The sequence below is a fragment of the Cornus florida genome, unplaced genomic scaffold (genome assembly GCF_030987335.1).
Source record: "Cornus florida cultivar Cherokee Brave unplaced genomic scaffold, ASM3098733v1 CherokeeBrave_3.0.0_Hap2_Chr11, whole genome shotgun sequence".
In the NCBI taxonomy this organism is placed as follows: domain Eukaryota; kingdom Viridiplantae; phylum Streptophyta; class Magnoliopsida; order Cornales; family Cornaceae; genus Cornus; species Cornus florida.
In genome coordinates this window covers 123,100,431-123,120,819 of record NW_026775581.1, presented here as the reverse complement: position 1 = coordinate 123,120,819, position 20,389 = coordinate 123,100,431, and the positions used below count along the sequence as shown (strand labels likewise).

General features: G+C 34.0%; 1 protein-coding gene and 1 pseudogene across 2 annotated transcripts; one reads left to right on the top strand and one right to left on the bottom strand.

Moving 5' to 3' along the window:
* The first annotated feature begins 2,721 nt into the window (after positions 1 to 2,721).
* Positions 2,722 to 16,578, top strand: LOC132282433 (DEAD-box ATP-dependent RNA helicase 16). Of its 2 annotated transcripts, XM_059784107.1 has the most exons (15): positions 2,722 to 3,011; positions 3,136 to 3,294; positions 3,397 to 3,486; positions 3,600 to 3,728; positions 4,036 to 4,136; positions 4,659 to 4,773; positions 6,140 to 6,271; positions 6,966 to 7,031; positions 7,156 to 7,335; positions 8,358 to 8,453; positions 9,125 to 9,262; positions 14,646 to 14,728; positions 15,772 to 15,809; positions 15,922 to 16,136; positions 16,387 to 16,578. In XM_059784107.1, exons 1-15 carry the CDS (start codon positions 2,844 to 2,846, stop codon positions 16,474 to 16,476), a joined length of 1,800 nt encoding a protein of 599 aa, XP_059640090.1. In that variant the 5' UTR covers positions 2,722 to 2,843; the 3' UTR covers positions 16,477 to 16,578. The 2 variants fall into 2 exon arrangements, with proteins under 2 accessions (XP_059640090.1, XP_059640091.1); XM_059784108.1 differs by lacking the exon at positions 4,659 to 4,773 and having other exon boundaries at positions 6,151 to 6,271.
* Positions 16,579 to 17,076: 498 nt separating this feature from the next.
* LOC132282434 (splicing factor U2af large subunit A-like) lies at positions 17,077 to 18,072 on the bottom strand (annotated as a pseudogene).
* Between the last annotated feature and the right edge of the window lie 2,317 nt (positions 18,073 to 20,389).

Sequence of the window (20,389 nt, the reverse complement as noted above, 5' to 3'; positions counted from 1 at the left end):
TAAAATTGAAAACCCCATTTTACCCTTTTGTTTTCCATTTTGCCCCTCGCCATATGTGCATAAAAGGACCTCGAAAACTGCTAGTTGTCTATTTTCATGCCTCTGCCTACCCATCCGCATCATATAACTCAATTGGATGTTCAAGGAACAAACAAATCAGTGAATGAATCACCCCTATGTTAAAAAACATTCTCCTAAAATGAATATTATTCATGATGCAGGTAGAAAATTTCCTTATATAAGAAGTTTTTGGATCAAATTTGAGCATTAATGATTCTTAAAGACATTATTGACATTATTTATGCATGTTGCAAGCATCATGAATAATTTGAAAGTTATTTAAATAGTTTGAATGATTGTTTATGCTTTTCCCCCTTCCTTTTCCCCAGTATAAATAATACTCTCTGGGCTTGTACTTTCAGAGCAGCAAATGCTTGTTATCTAATCTCAATTTGTTACCATTTGTAGGGCTGGATAATTTCATTCTTTCATGGCTAATAGGAACCTTCTTGATGGTATCTGTTGTCCCACCTATCGTTGGAGAATGGATCAAGTCTGTTAAATACTATATAATTGGAATGGGGAGTACATATACAACTCATATATGTTTATGGGTTTGTGATATGCATGTCTTATTTTACGTTTTTTTTTTTTTTTTTTTTTTCCTTCCTGATAGATATTTTACTTTAATTTTTTTAATGAGCGAGATATTTTATTGAGTAACATGATTGCTGGAGCAGAAGGTTAACTGCTGGAATGTCATTTAATTGAGTTTTTGGTTCTATTTTTAGTGTTGGTCAAAAGAGAAGGTGATGAGAGAGATGAGAGAAGACTTGGTCAAAAAAAAAAGAAAAAAAAAAAAAAAGGCGAACCCGAACTAGAACAACGGCTGAAGCTTGCGAACGGTGAACCCGAACTGGAATAGCGAGCAATGGAAACAGAAAGATATGAGTTTTGATTTTTTTGAACAATATGAAATGATATGCCGATATGGTTTTGAACTTTTGATTCTTGTAGCAGATAGATAAACTAAAATATATGGGTTTTGAACTTTTGATTCTTGTAGTTTGCAGTTGTGGAGAGAGAGCGAAAGGGGCAAGTTCAGAGTTGAGAACAAGAATAGCGATGGAGGCAGAGGCGGAGGCTGAAATGATTTGCCCTAATGATATATGGCGTGCATATATATATATATACATTATATAAATGATAAATTTATTTATATTTTAAAATATAAAATGGCATGTTTGGTTTTAGATTTAATTATATTCAGCTTTAGATTATCCTTATTTTATGTAATTTGAGGTTTATATTATCCTTCTGCCAAACAAACCCCATTTTATACAAATTTGGACAAAAGGGTCATTTTACATGGCCTGTATTTATAATCATTAATTTATTCAACTGAAGTGAGGGTATTGTTGTCATTTTACACCACCAGGGACCTATTCGCACCAAATTGATATTATAGGGGTTTTTTTTACCACACAGGGACTAATATGCACTATATCGATAGTAGAGGGGAGTTTTTTACACTTAACCCTATAAATAATAGAATAGTGAAGAAGAAGATGATTAAAGGGGAAAAAACAAATTTTTAGAGTCTGGATTTGGAATACTTAATAATTACTTAATCAGAGGCTTTCTTCATCCGGCCACGCTAATCTCGTGGCATGCTATCCTGCTATTCAGTCTCCACTTCTTTTTTAAATTTTTTTAAGGAATAAATAAAGAGATTATCCAAACTCTTAAAATATTAAAAAAAAATATATATTTTTTTTGGAGTTGGTAATTAATTGCCGGGTAAAGTTCAAAAAACCCCCTCTCAATTATGTCTAAATTTGCAAATAACCCCCTTGAACTTTGTTTTATGCATAAAACCCCATAAACTATCACATTTAGTTTCCAAATGCCCCATTGTCTTACCTATTTTTCATTAAATGACCATAATAACATTTCTTATTGAATTACACTTGATATATTTTTCTTAGTAAAATAAATTATGAAAAAAATTCATACTAATTTGATGAAATATTCTCCATTAAATTTACATAAGTTTGCCTTTAATAAATAAATTATTTATTTAAATAAAAATCTTAAATAGAAAATTTTGAAACAATTTAAATAATTTCTTAATTTTCATGACTATATTGCATTAAAAAGAAGATATTTTTTATTTACGTAATTTATTAATTTTTCATGAATGTTGTTTGAAAAAGAAGATATTTTTTTATACTAAATTTTTTTAAAGTGAGTATAATAAGTTTTATTATAATAAGTTAATCATTTTAGAAAATGATAGCTACAATTTTTTTTATTTTTTATTTTATAATCAATTGATACTAATTATAAAATTAAAGTAAATGGTATAATTAATATTTAAATAAGAGAAAATATAATAAAAAATAATTTAATAAGAAATGACAAATTTAATAACAAAGGGTAAAATAGTTTTTTGTGATAAGTTTGTCCTTAATTGTAACAAATCAATAATTTAGAGGGATAATTTTTAATTCAGAGAGATTAGTTGCAAAAAGTTAATAATTCATGGGATTTTTTAACACTTTACCCTTAATTGCCCAATCGGGCTATCGTGTCCGTATTAGTATAAAATAAAACCCGTTGCCACACGGTGCTCCAGAACCACCAACCGAACCCGTTATCTAATTATTTGTTACTCGTAGTATTATTATTATTATTTTTGTTCTCCCCTTAATATACCCGTTGTCAACCGATAGCCTGATACATCTCAAAATCCCTAGTTCTTTCGCGGCTACCTGCCCCCTCTTTCTCTGTGTCTCTCTCTTCAAACTCAAAGCTTTGATTACAGTAGAGAGTTGAGTCCCATGGCCATGACTAGTGAGACCTCCCATGAGAACAAAGACCAGCAGGAACAGGATGAAGACCAGAGCTTCGAAGATCTCGGGCTCGATCCTCGCTTGATTCGTGCCCTAACCAAGAAAAACATTGACAAGCCCACCCCAATCCAGCGTGTCGCAATCCCACTCATCCTTGTTAGTTCTCACTTCACTTCGCTTCTCTACTTACTTTGCATTCATTCTTGCCCTGTTTGGTTGCTGAGAAAATGCAAGAATTCTTTTTAATATATATATGTATATATTTAATATATGTCTACAGGAAGGTAAGGACGTGGTTGCTCGCGCAAAGACTGGTTCTGGAAAGACATTCGCATACCTACTTCCCATGCTTCAGAAAATTTTATCCGAATCTGCTCCCAAGGAGAAGCTCGCTCCAACAGCATTCGTTCTCGTCCCTACACGAGAATTGTGCCAACAGGTGCGTTTCGCTGATACTCATTCTAATTTTTCTACAATTATACTTTTTCATCAGTCTTCGATATGAAAATGTGTGTATTGTATATGTATGATGTGTTTTCAGGTTTATTATGAGGCATTATCCTTAATTGAGTTATGTAGAGTACAATTGAAAGTTGTACAATTGACAAGCACGATGTCGGCTTCCGAATTGGTGGGTTCATATCCATACTTCATTCCCATTTTAGTGATTGAGATATGATGTTGCTTGCGCGACAGCAAAATTACTTATGTTGTTACATGTTTGATTCAAAATTTTGGTTGCAGAGAACGGCATTGGCAGGACCACCTGACATTTTGGTTTCTACACCTGCTTGCATACAGACATGCCTGTCAAAAGGTGTCTTACAACCATTGTCAGTTCACGATGCGCTTTCAATTCTTATTCTCGATGAGGTGGGATTCTGTGTATTGTGGATGTCGTTTCAGTTTCCATTATTGACTTCGAAATTGTTTTTACCTAAACTTGCAATGACTGCTTATTGTATTGTGTGCAACTTGAATGAAAAAAAAAAATCAATTATAGTGCTGGGAGCCCGGGACTAAATTTTGTATGATTCTGCTCCTGTATAGTGATCACTGATTCTGTACCTTTCTAAATTACCTTTGATAGTTTAAATGTTAAGTCATGCGCCTAGATTCTTAAGTCTTTAGTTTTGAAAAATGGTTTCTTGATATGAACAATTATTCTTATATTTATCAGGCAGATCTTCTTCTGTCATATGGATACGAAGAGGATCTAAAAGCTCTTACAGTTCATGTCCCTAGACGCTGTCAATGTCTTCTAATGTCGGCCACCTCAAGGTTTGTTGTTTACACTTTGTTATTTCCACTTTTATTTTCTTATTGGTAAATGTTTTTACATTGCATGCAATTTTGGTTCTTGCCAATATCTACTTTATGGGATACCTCTTGATGTTGTTTTCTTGAGCTCATTATCAGGTTTTGATCTTATTATCTTCTTCCATTACTTGATGAATGCTGATGATTTAAGCTTATTAATCAGTTAAAATTGGATTAGCAGCTTTCAATAATTCAATTTTACAAATACTTAGCAAAAAGAAAATTTTCGAAGGTCAAAATAAATATTGAAATCCTTAATATTTGTTTCAAAACATTCTTGTTACATTATTTATTTTTTCCTTTTCTTTTTGTTTCTTTTTGAAATTTTAATGCTTCTTTGTTGCAGGAAAAAAAAATTCCCATGTATTTGATGCTCAATTCATAATTTTCTTCCAAATCAAAGTTACACGTGATAATGGTATTTCTTAGAGCTTAAAAAGGTTAATCCATGTTGATTTATGTTGGCTATATGAAATTATGCAGTGCTGATGTTGAAAAGCTGAAAAAGCTTATTCTACACAATCCTTACATCTTGACCTTGCCTGAAGTAGGAGATGTTAAAGATGAAATTGTCCCCAAAAATGTGCAGCAATTTTGGGTAAGAATCGATATGCTCTTATCAGTAAATTTGAAGGAAAAGGGGAAATCGTTGGATATATTTTGATCTATTTCTACAACTCCATCAAGCTTCGGATGATCGAATTTTTTTCTCTAGTATAAGAGGCCAAAAAGGGCACCTTTTACTTCTCTTTTGAATTGGATTGGACCCAATGACATGCATGCATATTGAGCATGCTCTGGCATGTCCATCAGGGTTTTTTTAATAAAAAAAAAAAATTTAATACTCAAGAGTGTTTAATGTTTTCATTTTTCATATTTATTTACATTGACATATGGTATGCTAGTGTTTATTTTGAGGTACTTCTTTGTAACAAAGTTTATTGGATTGAAATTTTGCTCTGTTTATTAACTTTATTTTTTTAATTAATAAGTAAATAAAGTATTATAAGAGCCATTCAACCGGGGAGTGGATCCCAAAAAAGAATTACACAGGACCAAATGGGGTCCTTAATCTCTCAACACATTGAAAAAATCCACAAACACCCCTATATATTTACAATTTCTGCCCTGAACCCAAGAACATAACAAATTAAGAATAGAGAACTTGAGCACCCCAATAGGAGTCTCCTCTTTCTACAAACTCCACCACAAACACAAGGGCTTCAGGCTTGAACTATTTTAATAAACTATCAGTGATTGACACTTTAATATGCTTCAAACAGTGATTCCTACATCTCTCTAGTCTGGGCATATAGCATTTATTGATTTGTATCATACAAGAACCATATTCTATCAATCTATAAATATATATATATATATATATATATATGAATTATATGTTGCCATTCTTGTTATATTTATTGCTCAAGGATTTGGAATTTTTAGAACACAACCGTCATTGCTGTGAGGGAAACCCCTTCAGTTAACCACAAGCTACAACCTAATGAATTCAAAGTGCGAGTAGAATTGAGAAAGTAACCACAATGCTAGCTTGCAATCCATGTTGGAATTGAGGCTTAACCTTCATTCACCAGTAAAGTCTGAAGTTAGAAATGCACCTAATGAGTAACAATGACTTCCATGGTCACTTAACCATGTCCTCCGTTATCCTTTTTTCTTTTGATTTTGATTAATAATACATTCCTCCGTTATCCTTTTTTCTTTTGATTTTGATTAATAATACATACATAGGCAGTCATCATTTAAGGTAAATTCCTTGTAAAATATTTTTATATTAGAATAGAGGGATTTTTGTAATAAGAAGGGATGTTGATAATCTTTAACCACTTCTGCATCATCGAACATCTTGGATCATCTTATCTTCATCAATGCTTCGCTTAGAACTATGTATGTGTTCTTATTACTGCTTCATTATGTTTTTCCTTTTTATTATTTTATTTTAGATTTCATGCAGTGCTCGTGATAAGCTTGTCCACATCCTTGCCCTCTTGAAATTGGAGCTGGTTCAGAAAAAAGTGCTGATATTTACTAATACAATTGACATGGGTTTTAGACTGAAATTATTCCTTGAACAGGTATTTTGGCTACGTTTTTATGCATCTACGTATTTCTATGATTCTTTTATCCCTAATAAATGGTCTAGATTATTAATGGATGCATTTCATATCATCATTATATTGCTATGTTATTATAATCAGTTTGGTTCTCTCTCTCTCTCTCTCTCCCCTTTTGGTAAATGACCTGTCTTGGTTTCATATATTTAGAACTAAATTCTGATTTTAATTGAGGATGAACAAATTTTTAATAGCATCTTTGAGATGCTTAAAAGGGATTTTTTTTTTGGCCTAAAATTCAACCAGAATAAAAAATTAAACATCCAATACATATTGCTTAAGGGGAAGTTGACAGGCTGGTTCTTACAACCAGAAAGGAATTAGAGGAGTGGTTTTTTCAATTTGAGGATCATTATCTGTCGTTGAGGATAACGAAATTTGTTCCTTTGGTGATTGGTGATAACAGTCGATGTGTTCTTGAGTCCCTGATTTAGAACAGATATATGGTTATTATTTGGGCCTCGGGCCAAGTGGAATTGGTTACTAATGGTTATTATTTTTGAGCTGACCCACTGTTTTATAATTGAGGGTGGGACTGTAAAAATATTAAAAATTACTAGTATACCATCAGTTGCATTTTCGTTGAAATCTGTTGGCAAATTCCTCATCCATTTTCATTTTACATTGTTGAATTTGGTTTACTTTTTTGTGGCAGTTTGGAATCAAGTCTGCTGTTTTAAATGCTGAGTTGCCACAAAATTCTCGTCTGCATATCCTCGAGGTCTACCATTTGATGTTATAATTTCATGTATCCAAAATCTGATAAAGAATAATTTTATGTGAATGCTCTTAATTCTATACCTAGATTTTAGTTCTTACTTCTTCAAGGTTGCTGGTTTCTTCAGTCTTTCAATGCTGGACTTTTTGATTATTTAATTGCAACTGATGACGGCCAATCAAAAGAGAAGGAACAAGCTGATGGGGAGAGTCATGTTGAGCGCAGAAAGTCTCGGAAGCACGCTAAGCAAAAATTGGACTCTGAATTTGGAGTAGTCAGAGGAATTGACTTCAAAAACGTGCACACAGTATGCAAACAATTTCGGAGCTTATTTTTCTTACAGTTACATATCTTTGATTTGTAATTCTTGTGTAAACCCGTAGTTGGTAACCATGTCAGATTATATAAATTCAAGTTCAATTTTAATTGAATTTCAAAGTCAACTCATGAGTGCTTCTTGGTCTCCGATTTTTTTTTTTTGTTTGGATTTCTTATTCTTGTATTTTGGTATTATGAAACATGATTGAACTTTTCTGAGATGCAATTAGTACTCTGGTTTTACAGAAGATATGATCAATGATCAAATTATAATCTTCTATTACAAAATATAATTTACTTTCTAGTTGAGTGGCACATAATAATTTATGATCCTCTAAAAATGGAAATTTAGCTGGAGATTTCAAGAAATTGTGCCTCAGGAAGAGGCCAATTTTGGGAGTTTGTTGGCGGTGTTAAAATGTTGGAGCCAACTTGTTTATAGGTTTGATTTTTGATGTGTGTGTCGTATTTCTTTTCTTCTTTTTCTTTCTTTTTCTTTTTTCTTTTATATGCTTTTGATTTTCAACTTGCTACTGCAATGACAGTAATATAATTTGATGACTCTTACATAAGTCACCTTCTTTTGGGGGCATATCTGGAAGTTTGTTAGCTTTTGTCACAAGCTCAAATTAATGTAAGAGTTGTTTCCTATATTCTTCCTTAAAATTTCATATATATTAATTTTCTCAAAACTTTACTTTCTTACTTAATTTTTCATTTTTTTTGTCATTATTTCTGGCTTCTCTTTCCCCTTTATATCATCCAATGTGAAATGATTTCTCAAGGATAATTTTTTTGGTTATATATCCCCCACAAACCCAACAACAAAACAGGGTTCCATCAGTCTTCTTTTGTTATTGAAAAGATAATGTAGTAAGTGAATAGATTATCAGGTTATTGTTTTGGTCTGAATGGTTTGCTTGTAGTGGAAACATTTTGTTTGATTTACCTTGTAAATAAATTTCTTACTGGTTTTCTATTTATAATAATACCTGCATTTATTTTTAACAGGTAATAAATTTTGATATGCCTCAAAGTGCTGGAGGATATGTTCATAGAATTGGACGAACAGGAAGAGCATATAATACTGGTGCATCTGTGTCTCTTGTAAGTGTTAAATGATGGATATAAAAATTATTTTTGCATAGGGAACAGGGACATCCCTATTAAGGGACTAGTGGGGCAGCCTCCCCCAATGATATATATTTTTTATTTTTATTTTTATTTTTTTATTTATAAAACTTCCTATAATTTTTGTTAAAATCTTAAAAATGCCCACACTCAATTTTTGATAATACCCCACTATATATTCTTCTTGTTCAAGGCTGCTCCCTCATACAATTTTCAAGGTCTGTCGCTGATAGGGAACAATATTAAGCAAAATGACCTTTTGTCTTCTTGTATGCATACTCTTTAAGGACCATTTACCGAGTTACTAGTTGCTAACTGTGTCTATCATTGAGAGATTTGTCATGTGTATGTGTTTGTATCAAATTGTGTATTAAGACAATATATCTTTATCAAATTACGATGTGCTGGAAAATTTCTTCTTGTTAGGTACTCCAAGGTCTTGATAATATGCTTGCATAAATTTCTTTTTGGATTTATCAATTTTCCTCACTTTCCTTTCCCAGGAATGGAGACGAGTTTTAAATGTTTTGGGTAGACTAGATAATGGTACCAATGCTGTTAGGGCCCATAGGGGCCTTAGGGCATAATGTTTTCTGTCATTGAATTTGGTTTTACTGGCTTATTGGCATTCTATTACATGTTAACAGGTTTCTCAAGAAGAGATGGAAACTTTTGAAGAAATCAAATCATTTTTTGGAGAGAGTGAAAACAAGGACTCAAAATTTATTGCTCCATTTCCTTTGCTCACTAAGAATGCAGTTGAGTCTTTACGTTATAGAGCTGAGGTAAATGTTTTGACTATTCTGTCTATATCAGTGAAAGAAGTTTGATATATTAGATTCATCCTATAATTTATGACAGTGCTCAATTTTTATTTATTTATTTATTGTTTTTTTATTTTTATTTTTTATTTTTAGTGTCTTTGGAGTTACGCTGTGAAATATTAGTTTTCCAGTTTTGGCATGTTGGTAAATTAGTTACATAGCTATAGATACCAACGTTTGTGCTTCAGCTTCACCAACATTCTAGAAAATGAGATGCAGGAAGCATTATTGATTCATTCCAGTGCATGTTCACAAAGAGATGGAATCGTTTTTGTGTTTTTTTTTTCCCTGAATAATTGTTCTTGTATTTTATTATTATTATTGTTGAGGTCAATAAAATTGTTGAGGTCAATAAACAAGCAAATGCATAATTCTTTTTCCTTTTTTGGGGTAAATTATCTTGACTCCATAGAGGTTTTAAATTATTAACCAACATAGAACTTACGCAAAAACAAATCTGACACCTGGGTTAGAGTTAGTCGGAAAAATAGTGTTAAATTATCCACATGATTGATATTAATATTAATATTTTTAAAAATTATGTCCTCTTTGAACCTCCTTGTTTTCTCTTCCATACTCTTATCCTTCTCTCTCTAAGATTCTCTGTTTCTCCCCCCTAAAACTATCTTTGAACAAACATTACCCAACTCCTCCCTAAAAGCTCTCTCTTCCTATTCCCTAAAATTTTCTCTGTAGAACTCTCCAAACCGCCCAACACTGTCCACCTACCCCCCTGTGAAGCACCTCCATCTCTCCTCTGCTGCTCTACCAATACCGCCACCACCAGAATCAATCCCACCACATCGTCGGTGATCCAACACCTCCATTTATATATACACACTCTGCTTGGGAATATGCAGAATATATACATAATTTGTTGGATTCTATATGCATATATATACTCTGAAAGAAGTGTGTATTTAGAGAGGAATGAGAGAATATGTGAGCAACAGGAACTGTGATTCTGTTTTTACAACACAGAAGGAAGTTCTTGATTTGTACAAGTTTAGAGATTATATGCTTTTTGTGTTAGATAGAGAGGGATAAAGGAGTTTTACTTCATTTGCTTGAAGTTCTGTTTGTTGCTTTAGGTGCTTGAAACTTTGTAATTAGGTCCAATTTGCAGTTAAAATTTGAGGGAATTTCGAATTAGAGTTACCTATGTCTGCTATGGTGGTGGTGGTGAATCTCAATTGATGTAGGAACATGATTGGAGTTGATGGTTGGGAGGATGGTGGTGGTGGTGGGGGAGAAACCCATTTATCGGTGGCTATGGGTCATATTGCTGAAGACAATGGTTAATGGTGGTCTATAGCGGTGCATGGAAGAGGTCAAGGTAGGTGGCCTACATTGGTGCAGAAGTGGTGGTTGGTCTTCCTTGAAGATTTTAGAAAGAAAGAGAACAAGGATAGAGGGGTGAATTGGAAGGTAAATAGAGGACAATTGAAACTATTTTTGTACTTAAAAAGGGTTTAAAATTTTCATTTTAGAAGGATGATTAGGGATGGTTATGTCAGTTTGTTTAAAAGGCACTTTCAGCATGTAGAAAAAGCATATTTAATGGACTGAATGGGCTGTTAAAACGCCATGGGATAGTCTGTATTCTCATCATAATCTCAAGGGAGGTCATAACTTTTGCATCTGTTCTGTGCATGGTTACAACTTAAAACCTAGGGGAGGTTTGGGTAATTTACTCCCCCTTTTGAAGTTTTTTTTACTAATTATTGAGACTTCCAATATCGCATATTTCAACTCTTATTCATAGGGTTTGCATTCTGATATTTGGGAGCACAAATCCTAGGACACTAGGTAGTATTGTGTAAGTTGTTTCTTGATGTCATACAACATTTTATGACTTTGTGGACCCCCATCACAGTGGTTGTTATTGAGCTTTAGATCATGTTAGTAGTTTTCTCATTTTGTAACTTCCTAAAGATACATTACTAGTGTACACGTTCACAAATTTTCATTCACACATAATACAAATGGTAACAGTACACTCGACCACATGGTATGATATTGTCCGCTTTGGGCCCGAGCCCACATGGTTTTGTTCTTAGGTTTTATCCCAAAAGGCCTTATACCATTTGGAGATTGCACCAGCACATATATACCACTTTCCCTTTCCACACCCAGCCCCAGGCAATGTGAGATCGTGTGCCTGTAGCCTGCCAGTGCCTCCACAATCCACCCCCCTAAGAGGCCCAACGTCCGCACACTTCTGGCTGCGTCGGGCTCTATTGTTCCACTTCCCTAACCCAGGGAAATGATCTAGAGTCCAATTATGGTGCCAAATAGATTGCTGCAGTGAAGCAGCAAAGTCTCTCTCCTTCCCCCCCACCCCAACAGTCACTCACACAGGTGCATCTGCCAATAATCATGGCTTGCATATAAGAACGGATATACTAGAATTATATTTAGAAACAAGTATGGAACAGCCACTTCTACAAAGGAGTTTGCAAGCTCTTGGATACCCCTGAAAGCATGTTCCACTGTTATTGGGTTTGTGAATGATTTCAAAAAAAAAAAAAAAAAAAAAAAAATTATAATTTCATGCACTTGTACGACAGTTCCAAGGCACCTTGTAAACTGCCTTGTGCAACCTCATAAAAACCGTATTTTATTTTACAAAGAAAATTTGACATCCTTGTATGGCCACCAGTCAAGCGTTTGACAGAGAGATTCTGATGTAGCCTCATATAGGAAAAGAGTAATTTTAAAGTACATCATAATAAGAGCGTAGTTGTATACATTATAATAGTACATGACGTCAGCAATCGTCAATTTAGAAAATTTTAAAATTTGGACTACATTTATCCGTTTTGATAAAAATATATGCATATATAGTTATATATTTTCTTACTTCTTATCTGTGAATAATATATATAATTATTTATCTCATGTGCATGCCCTAAGATTTGCAATGTCAGCACATCCAATCATTTTGTGTTGTCTATTTAAAGGCATAGAATCCATGCTTCTTATCAACCAGGGAAAAAGAGAGAGAGAGAGAAAAAGAAAAAACTATACCTCTGAAATCATAAATCTAAAAGTGTTCAAAGTTGGCATAGTGTCTGTTGTTAGTAATAGTCCAGACCATTCAACTCAAGGAACTCAAAATGTCTCTACTTATATATTTAATGTCTATTTTTGCTCTTAAGCTATGATAATTTGTATTTTGGGGTTGTGCTTGGTGATTTTGACTCTCCTTTATTAATAAATCGTCGTTGTTGTCGTCATCCAATCGTTACCTCAACTATTTGAAATTTGGTAGCACAAATTCTACTGTAATATAGGCTATATAGCATTTTACTTTGTGAATCCAGATAGGTCCAGATCTTATTCTGGAATTTGAGTTGATCCTTTCTCACCACTATCATCATGTTCCTCATTTCCTCTTACAGTCCACATCTTGCTAAACCAATAGGCCAAGTATATCGGGGTGGTTCATTCTGGCTTTGCAATCAGTATCTTAATGAGCATGATGTGGAATTAGTCCAGTTTTGGTTGCAATATCCATATGTGTGCTTGAATATATAATATAATCCTTCTACACCCCACACCCCCCCCCCCCCCCCCCCCCCCCCCTCTCTCTCTCTCTCTCTCTCTCTCCCTCTCTCTCCCTCTCCTTACATGTTTCTGCACCATCTCCATATAGTATACACCCTTGTCTGCTTCACCAGTGTCAAATATGGATGTCTGAAACCATATGACAGGAGGGTGAAAAGCTTTTGCCCAAATTTTTAATTGGTTTTGATGCTACAGATTAGAAAACACTAGAAATTTTGTACTTGAATATGCTCAATGGTGCTACTAAAACTTACATTGCAGACACCTGAAGCAAGGAAGCTTTTCCCCACCCTCACTTCTTAGGTTTAGGCTTAATGGATATAAATTTGACCCATCAGACTTTTAATCTTGGAAGGAATAAATGGCTAATGCTCCATTTGGTAGGAGCCTATGAGGATTGAAAAATTAGATTGTAGGGAAGGAGGGATGAATGAGGCATCTCCAGGGAGAAGAGGGTGTCTATCTCTCCTTTGTTTGGTTGAATGGAAGTGAAGGAACGGGGTGATATTGTAATTTAACCATTATACCCTTAAATATATAAATTAATACCACTATAATAAAGTCTTTTCAATTTTATCTAGCTTATATCCTTTTTTCTTTTTTGTCCTCTTCCTCTAATTTTTTTATGGAGGTAAATGGTGGGCAAAGAAGGATGCCTCATTCCCCTCCTATCCACCCCTCTATTAAACAGTGGCGGCCTTTTCCATCCCTCCTCTCTTTTCTTTCCCTTTCCTTCCCTCCTACCAAACGTAGCTTAAGTTCCTTCATTGCCTAATCATGCAATATTGGAGTTGACATCTTGAGCATTTAGTTTACAGAAGTTAATTTCTTTAGTCTTTATTCATTGATGAAGTAATGCAAATACTGGATTATGGTCAGATAGGCTATGCTTTTCATGTTTCCTACATATTTGCTATACCTCTCGACTGTGCGCGACACTTTTTTTTTTTTTTTTTTAATATTTATTTATGATAGAGCAGCTTTTCCCTATTTTTTTGGCATTACTGTGAAGTTTGTAGATATATGCACCCCCAGTCTGTTTTCATCAGTTTCTCCAGGAAACCAGTTTTACTTTCAAATAATAGTATGTACACTACAACGGCCCGAGGAATATTACTCTTAAAGCCTCATATAGGTGCTCTTACATGGCACTCAAAAAAAGAAACCTTGTCTGGGTTCTTGGACAAGAAATAATTCTTCCAACAAGAAAGAAATCTTGGAATGAGTTGATCTCTCAATCAATATTATGTAAAGGACTGTATAACCACTTATTTCAATTTAATTTATAGTGACATTGTTGTTTTACCATGACTGCAATATACCATAATGGTTCCAATTTAATTATAGATATCTGCCTCTGGAAGTTGCGGGAATCAAATGGACAGGTTTTATTAATAAGAAGCATTAAGCAACCACCCCAGGAAAACTTATTAATAGTTTTTATTGTATTTTATTATTTTAGGTAAGGACACATGCCAAGCACCCTCACACCCACTTCTGCCTAATGGGGGCTTGAACCCTCAACCACCAAATGTGTGAGGCGAAAAATGCCCCTATGCTAGACCCTTTTGGTGATCATGCGCGTGTATGGAAGTCCTGTTGAAGGATTGTTGTGCATCCTAACATCTGGCAGTCAATTTCTTTCTCCTAATTTCTTACTTACCCTTATCTCCTTCCTGTATTGTGATCTCTAATATATTTGAGAATTAACATTTTATACTTTTGCATTGACAAGCTCCTTTCCTTCAATACCCTGATGACATGATCTCTGCAGGATGTTGCAAGGAGTGTGACAAAAATTGCTGTGAGAGAATCACGGGCTCAGGATCTGAGGAATGAAATTCTAAATTCTGAAAAGTGGGTATTTACTGACTGTAGCTTTCTCTTTAGATTCTAGATCTTCCTCTCCTGAATATCTCAGCATGCAAGTAGAACTAGATTTAGTCATGTATGTGACTTAAATTACTATATTTAGAATATTGGAAGTGATGCATGTATGATTCACTGGATCATAAACTATGTAGGCAAATCTAGGAAATAAGAAAGGAAAGGCGGGAGAAAGGATGGGAATGAAGAAGGAAGGATAAGAGATTTGAAGAAGTGGTACTTATCACACACAAACAAAAAGAGAGAGAGAGAGAGAGAGTTGAACTGGTGGATGACATGGTTGATTTTGATTTTAATGAACTTCCTCTCTTTTATTTTGAAATAAATGACACGTGTGTTATATGAAATAACAAAATGTTATTCTCTCTCTCTCAAAAAAAAAAAAAAAAAAAACGCGAAGTAAAGAGTATTGCTCGACTTTCTATGGATCATATATCTCTCACCTGGTCAAGCTTACTGCCAAATCTAGGACACCTTCTTGGCTTCTACTTACATAGAGTCTCTCTCTTTCTCAAAAAAAAAAAAAAAAAAAAACAAAAAAAAATTTTAAGAGATTGCTTGACTTTCTACGGATTATATATTTCTCTCACCAGGTCAAGCTTACTGTCACTTGCATGCTATAAGAAATGGGAGAGTTTTATTTCTGAAGCATTTTAAAGGTTGTTAGAGAAGTTCTAGTTTTAGCTTATGGACATGTCAGACCTTATATTTGTTTAAAATCCTTGATGGAGATTGGGGCTTAATCTTACTTTAGTTCCAGTTTCAGATTTTAAAATTGAGTGTCACACTTGGCTGACAGAGAGGTGTTTGGGGACTTGTGTGTGTGTGAGAGAGAGAGAGAGGGCTGACAGAGAGGTGTTAGGGGACTTGTGTGTGTGTGTGAGAGAGAGAGAGAGAGAGAGAGAGAGAGAGAGACTTGGCTGCTTATACTATTAGCGTTAACTCTACAAATTATGCCAGTTCTGTGTTATCTCTCTCTCCAATTTGTTTTACCAACTCTGTTTCTGTTTCAGGTTGAAGGCTCATTTTCATGATAATCCAAAAGACTTGGGTATGGAACTTATCAGTTGGACATTACATTAAGTTGAGTTGTAGAAATATCACTGGTTGCATATAAAGATTGAAGAATAACAAGTTGAGCTTGTATTTTTAATTTGTTGCAGATCTTTTGAAGCATGACAAGGTCCTTAGCAAAAAGACCCCTGCTCCTCACCTACGAGATGTGCCTGAGTATCTATTGGACCCAACAACACAGGAAGCAAGCAAGATTGTCAAACTTGCTAGAGCTGCAATGGGAAATACCAATTCTGCTCGTCGAAAGGGATTGAAGGGAAAATTTAGAAAAAATAGAGACCCTCTCAAGACTTTCTCCGCTGAGGTATGGTAACTTGCTATAATATGTTTTCTTACCTTCAACTCTTTTTGTTTCATGGAAATATCTTCAGGGAATATTATATATAATTTTCATGGTAAAAAAGGAGGACATTACCTCCAGAAGCTAAAAACACTTGAAAATTTTGTTCAACATTATAACAATTCTTCACAATTTTCTAATTTGCATCTATGTTGCTTGATTAAAAAATTTGTTGATTGAGATATTTGATTTAATTTGGTTTCTTTGTGCTCAGGCACCGAAAAAAGCTTTTAAAGGTGGGGTGAAGAGGAAGGATAAAGACATGAATGATAGTCACAAAAGGAAAAAGAACAAATCTGTTTAATTCAGCTTACTATAAATTATTAAAACCTTGGGTTAGTCATTAACCTCACAATTTTGTATTATTTTATGGTGGTAAATGCCCAAAATTTTGCATGTTGTACTATTTCGTTTTGCATTATGCCTGTTAATGATTGGGGGATTTAACCTACTCTGAAAGTAATGTGTCCTCTTGTATTAGTTAACCAATTAGGAGATTCAGTTTCAGGTGGCTGGCGTGCCATGTTTAATATTGCGCTTGGTAGCATGGAAGGAAACCAGTTTATAATTATAATTTTTGTTTTTTTGTACAAGTAACAAATATGCTAGTGAGATCATGAAATAATGGAAGATTTAACTTAACGAATATGAGAAGAGATACAATGGGTTGTGGAGCATGCACCTGAGGCACATTTTCTAGAGTTTTAAGCCTTCTTGTTTTTAGCCCAGATCGTCTGTTATACGCTTTCAAAGGAACCATACAACATAACATTTCAAAAGTTTAAATAAAACAGTTAATTCTATAATTTCAAAAAATTGAGTTTAAAAAAGTTACATATGCAAACTTAGAAGAAGAGTAATATCTAAATTTTTCGAACCGATAATGATAATGAAATAGCCCTTGTGAGGCCCACTTATTTAAAGAAACCTAGACTGTTATTTAGAACATAAATCAGAATAAATCATCCGTAAGAAAGTTCCTCCTAAAGAGACAAGATCACCGAATAACTGACATCCAGGCAGAGTCCAAGGAGAAAACTTGCCATCATACATACTCCCTTTCACTAAACTTGTTCTCGGGATAAAATACACCCACTACTTCATTCCCGCTAAATTTTCTTCCATTTAAGCCTGTACGAGCTTTCGTGGCACTATTAACATCTGCATACTCCAAAAACACCTAAAACAAACAAGAAAATTTTCATTGCCATTTGCAGATCAAATTGTTATCAAATGAATAGCTAGCATTATGCACGAACGAGCTTGACATAATTTCAGATAGTCTAAGCTATATATAATTTCACCACAAATTTAAACAATAGTTAGAATAAAAAAAAAAATCCAATCTTAAATCAATATATTAACTATATATTTATATGGTCAAAAACAACTTGGTATACCAGATAATTTTAACATTAGAAGCAGACTAAGAGTTCATACTAACCTTTCCAACCCCTGGAGCCGGTTCACCATTGGGATTTGGGCGTGGGATTACAACGTTCACTAAAGTACCTGCAAATTAAATACAATGAAAAATTTGATATGCAAAAAAAAATTCTCAGAATAAACAGAGAATAAGTATGAGTTGAATATAGATAGGTGGTGGTTATGGAGTCTTGTGTATTATATGTATGTCAGGCATGATTCTGTATAGCAGAATGTGGGACAACAATAATAGGCTGTAAAACAGAAAGATAAGACACATAGAAAATCAATATGTGTGCAGATTTTCAGGAAAATAAAAGAATAGATGGAACACCAGTTTGCTCACCGAATTTTCCACATTCCTTCCACTATGTCTTCATAGTCTCCATCATCTTTGAGCTCATCCTCAGTGACCACTTGGGTTAAGCATAAAACCTTAGTGGCAACTGGCAAGTGAACCAGCTGGTTGTAACATGAGCCTCTGCTAAACAAAATGGTATTAAGAACTAACCAGCAGACCATAACCAAACAACCAAATAGCATATAGCTAAATATAGGAAAATGAATCCTACAGTCGGTTAAGCAAGTTTCAGAGCAAAATGCTCAAGACAAATAAAAAATAGTTGCCTGCCTTTTACAGATCAAAAGAGGCTATATTAAAGATGACACAACCTAGCAAATCTCACCAAAATATTTTTATACACATCAACTTCAAAACAGTAGTGACATTGATGTTCAACAGATACGTTTATGTAAAAATTTAGCAAATCTATTCACCAGCTTGAACAAAAACGTTGGAATGCATCAACTCAATAATCTTTTGTAATAAACTAATGTAGCATCCATATATGAAGGGAACAATTGATTGAAAAGGAATTGACATGCTATACTTTTTTTTCTTCTTCACCAAAGTCTTTTCCCAGTAGGTTTGTAGATACTAAAATTTTATGAACTTTTGTTTTGACAAATTGACCCATTAAATATGGGTCTCATGTTTAATTAAATTATTTAATTGGCTCAAACTTGGTTCACTTAAATTATTTAATTAACCCAGCCCAGATGATTAAATAAAAAAAAGATAACTATTCATAATAAAATATATTTGGAATGATTATTTTAAAGATAATCATCACAATATAGCCGGCCCGGCCCAATTATGATTTTGTCCTTATCAAGAGAGGACACGTATCATCATCTTATTAATCCAAGAAACCTATAAATAGAGGCCTGAAGGAAGAAGGAAAGAGGTCCAGAAATTTAGAGAATCAGAAATCCAGAGGGGACGGAAATTCAAAATTCTCTGATACAGAAGCTTTGCCGACATTCATCTCGAACATCCAAACCTGAAGGTGAAGAACAAAAAACACATCTAAAGTCGTGCCGTTCTTCACCAAATTCAACAAATTCTCTCCTCTCTGAAGATGAAGACAACAAACACATCCAAAGTTGTGCCGTTCTTCCTCAAATTCAACAAAAAAACAACAAGCGCATCAAAATCGTGCCGTTCTTTCTCTGTGATTCAACAAGTTTGACGAATCACTAAACAACACTGTTTGAGATCAAGCTTCGTCAACCCTCGATCAGAAATCATCGGCAATCTTCTTCAACTATAAATACTAAAGAAAATTGTCAATAACCCGATTCAAGATCAAGCTCCAACAGCCCTTGAATCCAATAAATAAAGGAGATCGAATCAGATGATATATTTTCTTTCTTTTGTAAAGAAGACCTCAGAGGATTGTATTCCTAATTTTCATAAATTAATAAAATTCTATTTGCTCCCTATTTTGTTATTTATTTGCAAACTATGAATTTGTATATACAAATTTTTGGCACGCCCGGTGGGACATCCTCTGCCTCTTATCTCTTTCTTCTACATTAAATCCTCAACAAATTCATAGTTAGATTCTATGACTTCCAACAAGATTTAGACAAAGAACAAGAATATTCCCAAGGACATCGCATTCGTGACGGACAAAATCATTACCACCACAAAAGGTGGCAAGAAGGTTGCAACTTCGTCAAGTGGTACAAACATTTCTGCAAGTTTGAGCAAGGTTAAAGCATCCGTTCCTGCCAAAAGACATCACGATGCGATGAGAGTCGATTCTCCCAAATTTGTCAAAGTAACAACTCAAATTTATAGTGCCTTCACCTCGCTGGGGGCAAGGAAGAAAGTTCCTACAACCTCAAAGGTTGCTCCAGTCACAAGTTCAAGTTCAAGGTTGGTCCACCCAAGGCCAAAGATTTTTTCTGACTCCGTCACTATGCCAGTCAACATGACGAATACCAACTTGTACGAAGAGCAATTAACGAGTATGGCCCATGCAATTAAAAGATTACAACACACTCTCAAGGAGCAAGATCTAAAAATTGCCTCATTGACAGAAAAGTTAAAATTGCATGACGACAATGTTGATTTTAGCTTATGTATGTATGATGAGCTTACAAATACAAAACAATTGAAGGGTGAACCCGTATATAATATATTGTTATGCTTATATTTGGATACTAAACTGTATTGATATATTTTTGTATTTCAGATTTGTATATATATATATAACGTATAAGTGTATGTTGAATTGAAATTTGTAATTTTACTGAAAAGGAATGGAATAAAGTATTTTTGTATATAATATATTGTTATACGTATATTTGGATATTGAATAACACCAATAAATTTATGTATATAAGATTTGTATATATATAATGTATAAGTGTACTATTGTATATATATAATGGAGACAAACAAACTCGCCTGCGCAATGCATGTACATATTTTATTAGTACAA

Bases quoted from the DNA above. Each gene is read 5' to 3' on its own strand.
- LOC132282433 (XM_059784107.1), top strand. From the start codon at position 2,844: ATGGCCATGACTAGTGAGACCTCCCATGAGAACAAAGACCAGCAGGAA. The intron at 8,454-9,124 runs GTAAGTGTTAAA...ACATGTTAACAG, and splicing joins CTGGTGCATCTGTGTCTCTT to GTTTCTCAAGAAGAGATGGA. The intron at 14,729-15,771 runs GTGGGTATTTAC...TTTCTGTTTCAG, and splicing joins GAAATTCTAAATTCTGAAAA to GTTGAAGGCTCATTTTCATG.